We start from the raw sequence: 10,977 nt of genomic DNA on the forward strand, positions 1-10,977 counted from the left end.
GGCAATGGTGCCGATGTCCCAATGGCCACTGTGACCCGTCGGGTCAGGCCTACAGAAAGGAGCGCTGGGCACAGTGTGTCACTGCAACCTGGTGAGGTGCGGAGTGGAGAGGGCAGGGCAGGGACAGGGCTCTCAGGGGGCTGCCGAGGGAGGAGGGGGGCCCCACACCGCAGGGCTCCGGGTCTTTCCTGCAAGCTCAGCCGTGACTCGCTTCTCCCTCAGAGGTAGCAGAGGAGCATCTGGAGGAGGCGCCCCAGCACTGCTGGGACAGGGACTCTCCAAACGCCCACCGTTGACGTGTGCTGTGTCCACACAGAAGTGTAAGACGCCTGACTCGATGGAGCAGGGTGAGAGCAAAGTCCCCCTCCCACAGGCTGGCAGAAGGGCTCCCAGGGCGGTCAGCGTGGGGCTGGGAGCGTTGGCAGGAGGAGGCAGGAGCTCCTCACTCGTGCTGGGGCAGGGCCCCTCCTGTCCTCGGCAACAGGGGCCCAGGTTGGGCAGCGGGCAGCAGGCACCTGCCAGGACACTCGTGCCTGCAATGCCCTTTGCTCTCCAAGGCGTCCAGCCCTGCCCAGCAGCCAGCTAGGCATGGACAGAGCAGCCCTTGGACATGCCCCTGGCCCCGCAGAGGTGCTCATTCCCGGTGGCATTTGCTCTCTCCCCTCCAGCATGCGTGCTGTGTCGCCGGGCACACGCAGACCCAAACATCTGCGGGCCCAAACTGAGGAACGGAGGGATCTGTGCCCATCGCTTTTGCCTAGTGAGTTTCTGTGGGGCTGGCTGCAGCTTTCTGACAGGCAGGCCCTGCCGCATACTCCTCATCGGCTCCTCTCTTTTCTGTAGTGTTTCGCCAATGGGAAACAACAGCAAGAGACTGCAGATGAGTTTCATCTTAAGGATATTAGCTGCGTGATCAAGCGGGCGGCGTACAAGGTGAGCACCTGAGACGATCAGGGAGATTAGTGCCAGGAGAGCTTGGCCGGAGCTTAGCCCAGATGCCAAGAACAAAATCCCAGCCCTTCCAACCAGCCCTGGGACAAAAGTCTTGCTCCCAGCAGCTCCACAGAGGCTCCAGCACAGGAGCCTGCTCTGCGAGGCGGATCTGTGGCCTGTGACCCAGCAGAGGCCACATCTTGCCCCCTGCCCCGAGGCGTGGGGCTGGCTGTGGAGGCCCTGAGGCTGCTGCTGATGGCGGCTGCTCTGCTCTTTCCAGGACTGCTTCATCTGTGGCGAGAGCGGGGCCACCATCACCTGCTGGCAGAAGGGCTGCAAACGCAGATTCCATCTCCCCTGTGCTGTGGAGGGTAGATGCATCACCCAGTTCTTTGAGCACTACAGGTAAGGGCAGGCAGGCCCCGTGCGTGAGGCTACTTGCTTTCAGTACCCTTCCTGCCTGGGCCAGCCAAAGAAGAAAGAAACCTGCAGTGACTCTTCCCAGTGGCTGACCAGAGCCAGAGCCAGAGCCAGAGCCAGAGCCAGAGCCAGGAAGGGGCTGGGGCTCCTTAACACGTCCTGCGCCCTCCTTGCCCCCACCGGGGAAGGACCCAGCGCTTTGCACGTCACCCATCTTGTTCCATTTTCCCCAGGTCCTTCTGCTGGGAGCACCGCCCACAGCAGGCAGTGGTGGTGGCTCCAGAGAACACTGCCTGCCTCATCTGCCTGGAGCTTGTGGAGGGCAGAACAAGCTACAGGACCCTGGTGTGCCCAGCATGCAAACACGCCTGGTTCCACAGGGCCTGTGTCCAGAATTATGCCCTCCATGCGGGTTTCGTCTGCTTCTCGTGCCCGCACTGTCAAAATCAATATCAATTCCTGACAGAAATGCGCACCATGGGGATCCGAATCCCCAGGAGGTTGGTTTCTTCCCAGCACAAAAGGCAGGAGGGTCCCAGTGCTGTGCACAGTCATGGCCCTCCACTGTCCCCTGAGTCTCAGCTTCAGCTTCACAGAGGTGTTGGAAACGGGGTGGTGGGGATGAATGTGGAAGCCCTGCATCTGCCTTATGCCGGGGCAGCAGGGCCTCATCAATTTTCCCTTTCCTCACCAAAAGAGGACCATCATGGACAGAAGACGGTGGCTACGCACAATTACGCAAGAGGCACAGCCGCTGTGATGCCAGGCAGTGCCTTTGTCCAGGAGGCAGGGAGGAGGCAGAGCAAGAGGGGTAAGTTGACAAAGCTGCACCCCAGGGCTCAGCACAGGATCTCTGTCTCGCCAAGGGCTAGAAGCAGAAGGGCTGAGAACAAGAGCTCTGCTGGAAGATCCCGTGCTGTGGGCACTTTGTCCTCAGAGCCATGATCCCCTTTCCTTCCCCAGGCCCTGGCAATTGCTGCTGTGCTGCTCCTGCGCTGCTGAGGGCACCCACAAACGCTGCTCCTCCCTGAAGCACAGCACAACTAGCTGGGAGTGTGACACCTGTGCTGGCGCAGGCACCTGTAAGTGTCAAAGCACCCGTGTGCTCCTGGGCTGGGGCCAGGGGCCGGGCCAGGCCATGGGTGCCCGGTGTGGGCTTGCCAGAGCCTCGCTGCTCCAGGAGGGCTGGGGCACCTCTCTGGCCCATCCCTCCCCAGGCCTGGGGGAGCGTACCCTTGACCTTCCTGCTTCCTCTTGCAGCCTCTGGTGCCAGCTCGGCGCTTGCAAAGAGGGGCCCCCCAGCCAGGCAGTGCCGGGGCTGTCTCACTTCTCCCCAGCACCTGGGACCAGCAGCCCCAGCACTGGCAGCCAGGCACCACTGGGACCAAGCCACGCTTCCCCCGTGCAAGAGGGCAGCAGCCGCTCCAGCCCCCCAGGACCTGACCGACGGCAAAACCAAACCCGATTGAGCCGTCAAACCCAAACTCCCTACGCGCGGCCTAGAAGAGAGCAGGAGAGGACCAAGAGCACCATCACCAAGCACTGAGTGGAGCTCCCGCTTGCAACATCAGGCCCAGACTCCCAACACACGGCCTGGACACCTCCGCGCGACCAGCCATGCTCCATCCCCGAGTGACAGCTCTGATGCCTGCCCGCCGGCACAATAAAGGTGTCCTTCATCTCTGGACTGAGAGATCGCAGGCTCGTTTGTTGGCTTCCTCCTCCTCCTCTCCCTTTCTCAAGGGGCAGCATCAGGGGCTGAGCCCAGAGCATTGTCCTCTCCCTGGGGGTTGGCAGCCCCTTCCCCAGACCTCCCTCCTGCACCCACCCAGCCAGCCTGGCCCTCGCAGCTCGCCCCGCAAAGTCACGCACCCCGGTCCCAGTGACTTCTGACATGCTCCAGTTCTGCTCCCCTCTGGGCAAGGCCCTTCAGGCAAACCACAGGGGGTCGTACAGGTGCTGTGCGCATGAAGTGCCTTCCTGATCGGTCTTAATACAGCTTTAAAGCTGATTCATTGCGGTAAGGAGCAGCATCCTCTCTGAGGAAGGTAGGGGAACCTGGGAGACAGCTGATGGGCTTTTCTGCCCACAAAGAGACAGCGAGGAAGGACAGGCAAACAGAACTTAGTCACCCTCTTTTTGACGAGTTATCTAGACATTTTGGATCCTTTCAGACATATATCTGATACTCAATATTCCCTGTGTTTCTGGCCACTGTGACCCACGGGGTCAGGCCTACAAAAAGGAGCACTGGGCACAGTGTGTCACTGCGACCCGGTGAGGTGCGGAGTGGAGAGGGCAGGGCAGGGACAGGGCTCTCAGGGGGCTGCCGAGGGAGGAGGGGGGCCCCACACCGCAGGGCTCCGGGTCTTTCCTGCAAGCTCAGCCGTGACTCTCTTCTCCCTCAGAGGTAGCAGAGGAGCATTTGGAGGAGGCGCCCCAGCGCTGCTGGGACAGGGACTCTCCAAACGCCCACCGTTGACGTGTGCTGTGTCCATGTTTGTGGTCTCTCGCTGGGGGTCAGCAGCTCTTAACAGGAGTGGAGCAACTCCTGTCCTAAAATATGTGTCCATATTTGCAGCTTCACAGCCTTCTTCATTCAGCAATTAACCAGCAGATTTTTGCTGTTGATATAACAAAGGGCTTTTGTGCTCTTTGGATTTAGGTAAACAATCAGATAATTTGAAGAAGCACTGTAGGTGGAAATAGTATGTTTTTCCCACTGCACTGTGAACAATAATAATAATAGTAATAGTAATAATAAGAAGAACAACAACAACATTAATTTTTCTGGTACTTTTTTTTTTCTTTTTTTTTTTTGTTTTCTTTAATATGCTTAAATGAATGTTCCTTAGATAATTAGGCTCTCAGGCTACTTAAATTTGGATCACTCCAGTGGCTACTTCAGCTGTTTGGAAGCAACACACAGCAGCTTCACACAGAGAGTGAAATAATATCAGCTTTGCTTTCCCCCAGGAAACAGAGAAAGATGTTCTCCACTCAAAACTAGTGTAATTTATCATTTCCTGTACACTAAAAGGCTGCAAGGTTCAACATAAAGGTAAAGGTGAAACACTAAAACAAATCTGGAAGACATTAGGTTATATGAAATAGAAATTTGTGCTGCAAGGGACATGAAGAACAGAAATTTTTTTATTGGTTCCTTGTCAGTATTTAAAAACAGAGTGATAGCAATGGTGTACTGGTACTGCCTGGAAGGATCAAAGGGAGAAGTTTCTGTAAACAAAGGTAAAAATTTATAGTTTTAATCATTCCAGCTTCCATAAGAAAAACTTGAAAATATTTTCAATCAATATCCATCAATATTTGGATGGAAGATGTCTAAAGAAACCCAAGTGACTTTGGCTGAATGTAATTGGCTATTTTCTGTTCACAGAGTATTCATATTTCCTCAAATTTATGTGACAAGGACTTTGTGCTGAACTGTTGAAATTTGAGTGATTAAGATTTGGTTGTAATTCATCCAATTTTTCCTAAGGTATTCCCTGGCTGGATGACTAGGTATGAATGCAAATTTTCAATTACATACATGCTTGTCTCAACAGCTTGGAAATACACTATCCAAATCTTTCTGCCAGCCAGATAGATATATCTGGGGCTTTTAACAAAGTTTTACAGGAAGAAAACATGCAAGTAGGCTTAAATGTATAAATGGCTTAAAAACAGGATTAGAAAAAAATCATTAATAGGTTTATGAGGCACTGTTGAGTACAGTGCCTCCACTTGACCTCAGCTTACTAAACCCCTGATTTCTGGAATGAGGGAGTACACAAGCAGGATCCCTCAATATTTGTGGCTTCCTTATATTTCACAGAATCATAGAATACTAGGTTGGAAGGGACTTAAAGGATTATCTGGTTCAATCTTTCTTGGCAAAAGCATGGTTAGACAAGATATCCCAGCACACTCTCCAGCTGAATGTTAAAAGTGTCCAATGTTGGGGAATTTACCACTGGAGAGATTATTCTAATGGCTGATTGTTCTCATTGTGAAAAATTTTCCTCTTGTGTCCAATCGGAATCTTGTACCCATTACCCCTCATCTTTCCCATGTGACTCCTTGTAAAAAGGGAATCTGCATCTTCTCTGTAGCCACTCTCCAAATACTGGAACATGATGATAAGGTCTCCCCTGAGCCTTCTCTCGTCAAGGCTGAACACACCCGGCTTTCTCAGTCTTTCCTCATACGCTTCCCAGTCCTTTGATCATCTTTTTGGCCCTTCTCTGGACGCCTTCCGGCTCATCCATATAATTTTTGCATAGTGGGGACCAAAACTGAACACAGTATTCTAGGTGTGGCCTGACAAGCACTGAGTAGAATGGGATCATGACTTCTTTATGCCCTTGTTGATGTAACCCAGCATCTTGTTGGCTCTCTTTGCCACAGCAGCATACTGTTTACTCATCTTGAGCTTGCTGTCCACCAGGACCCCAGGTCCCTTTCCACAGAGCTGCTATCACAGCCAGGTAGATCCCAGCCTGTGCTGTACTCCTGGATTATGTTTTCCCAGGTGCAAGACCTTACACTTGTCTTTGTTGAACTACATAAGGTTCTTCTTAGCCTACTCTTCTAAACTATCCAGGTCTTCCTGCATAGTTTAGAATGTCCTTCCAAAATGTCCACTTCCCCACTCAGTTTGGTCATCAGCAAACTTTATCAGGGTACACTCGATCCCGTCATCAAGATCACTTACAAATATATTAAACAGTAAAGGGCCCAATATTGATCTCTGCAGGACCCCACTCGTAACAGGTTACCAGATGGAAAAAGAGCTATTCAAGACCACCCTCCTACCACAGCCAGTCAGCCAGTTCCCCACTCACCACACAGAACACTTGTCTAGACTGTAATGCAGAGGTCTCTCCAGGAGGAGGCTGTGGGAAACCGTATAAAAAGCTTTGGAGAAATCCAGATAGATAGAAGTTGGTAGCAGATGCCTGCTGTAAGATCTCCCTTGGAGAGGACCCCTCTGGTCTTGACCTAGAGGTATCCAACAGGGCTTCCACAATTGCCATAGTTGACTTCTATATATTAAAGGTTCTCCTTACATAAAGCCTATAGTCATCCATTGTGATTCTCCAGTCAGATGAATTGTTCACCATGTTTCAGTTATTCCTATGATACCATAACTCTCTGACTGGGCACAGAGCTCCAGTTCCTCCTGTTTGTTCCCCAGGCTGTGTGCATTGGTATACATACACTTGAGCTGGTTGGTCTTCTGGTTCTCATCTTGGCAGTGCAGCTAAGGAACATTTGTTGCTGCTCTTGTTGGCCTGGCTTATTCCCCAGCTGGTTGTAACAGTGCGAGTGTTGCCACTTTGGACCCTGCCCTGAGCCCTTCAGTTTAAAGCCAGCCTCACCAAGTTGGACAGCCTGCTGCCAAAGATTCCCTTGATTCTTCTAGACACATGGATCCCATCCCTCCCTAACAGGCTATGTAGGCATTGAAGAATGTCCTGTCATCATAAAAGCCAAAACCCTCACAACGGCACCAGCCATGAAGCCAGAAGTTGATTTGCATTTTGCAAAAATGTATTTTCTTCTGGGCACAGCCAAAGAGAACGTGCAGGGAGATATAAACAACCAGAGATAAAAACAAAAGCGTGATCAGGAAGGCTGCAGTACTTGAGCCAGGCTTTAACCAACAGCATAATATCTTCTTGTGTGGGAGCTGCCTGGCATGGTTGCCTGGCCACAGCTGAATGCAGGACCTGCTGGGACTATAGTGGGGCTTCACTGGTCCAAGTTTACTTGGGGATCTGGACAGTAACAAAACACTAATTGGCAGATGTTAGTATTAGTGGAACAGTAATAAAGATGATTGTGTTATTCCTCTGTGCAGCCACAACCAGTCTGTTGTGCAATTATCTGAAGAAAATGCCCACAACTGAATAAACTACTGTGTCAGGGCACATCAAGACCCCAAGCCTGTATCCTTTTGGTAACACTGCTGTTTAATCCCACTGCATACAAAAGGGGTTCCTCCTGATTTACAGTAGGACAGACTGCAGCAAAATTTGCACCTATCTTTTCTTTTAGTTATCTAGTGCATTTTGGACTTTGATTTGAGGTTTTTAGCAAGAGGCTTACTGCTGAAGAAAAGCTCTGTCCTTCTGTAAGATGTGGCAATATTATTCTCAGCCTGAAGGCTGAAAATCAGGTATCACATTAACATTTGAAGGTCTTGGGTTTAGAGGTAGATCTTTGCCTGGTGTTCCACAGACATAAGCACAAGCACCAAGCAATATGAAGAATTTGCCTTATTTGCTCTTAGGTTGGACTGGTGAAATTTTTGTATTAGGCACATCTTAAGCAAGTAGGTTTTTGAGCAGCAGAAGTAATGGTATTAATTTCCTGAGGATTCCCTCGTGTTTAAGAAGATATTAAAATACCTATCCTAGTATTTTCATGTTCAATTAATTCTCACAGTACGGGTAAGAGCAGTTTGTACTTTCCATCCAGATGCTTATCTCCATGAAATTCATACAGATTTAAATCATTATCTGTCAAGAGTGCTTCCAACTGGACACAGTATTTAAAATAAAAAGATGGGGGATTACAGGCAGACAAGCGAGTTAAAAATGTCGCATAACAAGAACTACATTTTGACCATTGTATGTAAGCACCAGAATTGCCCCAAAATTCAGGATCTGGCCACAGGCCAGACACTCCCTATGTTGATCTTACCAAGAGATACCACAAATCTCTGTGCCTCCAGAACCTTCCCCTTCCTTATCTGCTTTAATCAACTGTGATTTAGTGTGCAGTAATTTATCTCTGAATAAAGGTGAAAAGTTGCAATCAACTCCTTTCACTGGAATTTTTGCAGAAACTGGCAGATGATACAGCTCTGCCATGTGCTAGAGGTGCGGTCAGGAAAACATTCTTTGAATGAAATTTGGATTCTTCAATATTGGATGACAACCAGGACTTGAAAATACAGCTTGCTGAGGCATTGCGGGCCTGCTAATTAAGCTCTTGGTTACTCCAGAGCAGCTTTAAAGAATGATTTGACAGCATAATATGAGTAAAATAAGACTATTGCTAGAAAAGCAAACCAATGAAACATCATTTATTGATACACCTAATCAAAACATATTTTGTATGATTTTAGCTTAAACTGATCATTTATAATATACATATGGAGTGAGATAAATAATTTACATACTCATCTGTTGTATCAAGTGTTGTGTGGCATAGGTCCACCCGTTAATAAAAAGACTAGCACAGAAAGTCAAGGCACTCTTCTGCTTTTCCTTAAATAGTCCTGCAGTGGCCTCTCTTGGAGTAATTAAAAATATCCAGTATCACAAGTATTTTCAACACCAGCAGTAAGAGGAGACCTCTGTTACCTTAAGGAATATATTTCACATTCACAAAGGTCACACTCCATTCGAGTCCCTGGGACTTCTCCTGTAGTGCAGGACCCAGACCAATATTCAGCTGCACCAAGGCAGATCCCTCAATGCATGTCCTCCCCAACAGTCTGAGTAAATCATGCCTTGGTACAACAAAAGCCCATTTGGAAGAAAAAGCCATTGGTATCACACAATGGGCCCTTCATAAGGGCTTCTTCTGTACTTTTCCGAAGTCAGGCATAACCCAGCTGTTACCATCTGCTGGAAAGAGCTCTTGGCAGAGAGCACCTTATAAACGCCTGCCAAGCACCAGCCCCTTGACAAAGTGGACCATCCGAATTCTCGCAGGATGAATCCCCTTTGGAGACACGTGATTTCACTGGCCAGAGGGCAGTTGCTAGTTATGCTTGCTGCCCATGTGTCTCCAGGTGGCTGTATGAAGGTAGGGGAAGGCTTTCATGGACTGAATCCATAAAAGTGAAATAGTAATTTTTCATGGGTAATTAGAAAAAGCTGTTTTGAATTTTAAACACAGATACCCTCGTGATTGCAAAAGCAACACCTTTTGGGGGCATTTAAATTCCTCTAAGCCATCTTTAATAACCATTATGGTTTTATTAAATTTCTAGCCCTAGGACTAACTATTAGCATTGATTTAAAGAATAAATTGATGATTAAAAGTTTTCCATCAAGATTTCATCCCAGTCTTGCTTAAGTACTGGAAACTGTCAAGACACCGGCATGAAAAACAGTTAATCTCAGCCTAAAATTAAGCAGTTGAATTTATCTGCATAAATATAAATTGACATCGTTAATCCCACACAGAAAATTCTCTATGCCCAATTCCAGATCCTGTCGCTTAAATTGCATCGGTGTTGAAGTATGGAGATCCTCTTAACATATGATTTATTTTTAATGCTTTCACTGAAATTATAAAACTATCACATTTCTCTTCAATGGATTTAAGCTTTTCCTTTCCAGCCACACAAGCGCTGCACAAAGACACAAAACTGTTGAGGCATCACGTCTGGAGTAGTCTTCAAAAGAATAAATGATTGCTTAACCGGCATTATAGGAATTTGCCTTGGAAACAACCATATAGCCTGACATAAAATGTGAAAGAAGAGGAACAGACAGCTGTAAAAGGAAGCCATGATATATGCCAGAATGAAAAGTCCATCACATATTAAAATACAGATTGATAGTTCACACCCCCATTATTTAAGTTGCTTTGGACTTATCTGTGGCAAATAAAATAAGACACCAAGTTTTGAACCTTTTTCAGGGTACAATGCCCATTGTAAACACAGTAACTGAAGTCTTGATTTAAATTGCTCGTCATTTATATACATGTAGGTACTCTTCACATGACAAGTGCACACACTGCTTTAATACCTACATCTGTTCCAGCTCATTAAACCCAGCTGTTCTTTACTTTTCCTCTCTTCCCCTTATGGTTCAGTGGTAGTAAAACCATTTCTTCCAAGCCATAAGTGAAAACCAGAGAAGGCATTTCCTACAACCAGCCAGAAAAAAAGACTAGTATTGCCACTTTTCTTGATTTCCTGTGCTTAAGTGTAAATTGATCAGGGAAACATATCACTGCATAGAAACAAAGCCAGTTTTACTCTGGAATGCTAAGCCATGCACACAGCTATGTTGGCATACTTATAGCATTGCGATGATACATACTGGTTGAAATGGCAATGCAGAAGTTCTCCTAGGCAAATTGAGAAATACTGGTATGAATACTGCTTTTTAAGCATTTAAAATGGCAGACATAACAGAACCGACTGTATACTTATAGTCTATCTATCTATGCATACCACGTACTGAGTTTAGGACACTAATGTCAGCATTCGGGCAGCATCCTGGGTGTTTTCTGTTTGGAGTCCTTCTTCATCCGTTGATTTGCTATTCCACCACCAAGTGACCAAATGCTTTTTAGCACAGAAACACTTTCATGTGAGAGCAGAGAAAATACTGCCTTTTCCAGTTTAGCACCTGCAATAAATGCACATGAATGGACTATGATGTGAAGACCATAACTGGTAAAAAAGGCAATGTTTAAAGTTTGCCCAGACCTTCAGCCAAACTAAAAAAAAAAAAAAAAAAAAAATTTCTTGATTTTTATATAAATAACTGTTGTTTCTGCAAACTAATAATCTAGGAGGCAAACGCTTCTGGAAGACACACATCGAAACAAGAAAGAAAGGCTTAGTGAACTGTCAGAGGTACTGTAGAG

The 10,977-nt window shown here is 47.5% G+C and overlaps 1 protein-coding gene across 1 annotated transcript; it reads left to right on the forward strand.

Moving 5' to 3' along the window:
• Nucleotides 1-610: 610 nt before the first annotated feature.
• LOC115618669 (PHD finger protein 7-like) lies at nucleotides 611-2,822 on the forward strand. Its single transcript, XM_030510451.1, has 7 exons — nucleotides 611-760; nucleotides 844-933; nucleotides 1,214-1,338; nucleotides 1,587-1,853; nucleotides 2,051-2,164; nucleotides 2,317-2,435; nucleotides 2,614-2,822. The coding sequence occupies exons 1-7, from the start codon at nucleotides 611-613 to the stop codon at nucleotides 2,820-2,822; spliced, it is 1,074 nt and encodes a 357-aa protein (XP_030366311.1).
• Nucleotides 2,823-10,977: the final 8,155 nt, after the last annotated feature.

The sequence above is a fragment of the Strigops habroptila genome, chromosome 1, assembly GCF_004027225.2.
Source record: "Strigops habroptila isolate Jane chromosome 1, bStrHab1.2.pri, whole genome shotgun sequence".
Taxonomy (NCBI): domain Eukaryota; kingdom Metazoa; phylum Chordata; class Aves; order Psittaciformes; family Psittacidae; genus Strigops; species Strigops habroptila.

What these genes read in the sequence shown, in the direction of transcription:
- LOC115618669 (XM_030510451.1), top strand. Translation starts at nt 611, where the DNA reads ATGCCCCTGGCCCCGCAGAGGTGCTCATTCCCGGTGGCATTTGCTCTC. An exon ending in GTGCCCATCGCTTTTGCCTA is followed by an intron (nt 761 to 843) that starts GTGAGTTTCTGT and finishes TCTTTTCTGTAG; the next exon opens with TGTTTCGCCAATGGGAAACA. An exon ending in GAGGAGGCAGAGCAAGAGGG is followed by an intron (nt 2,165 to 2,316) that starts GTAAGTTGACAA and finishes TTCCTTCCCCAG; the next exon opens with GCCCTGGCAATTGCTGCTGT.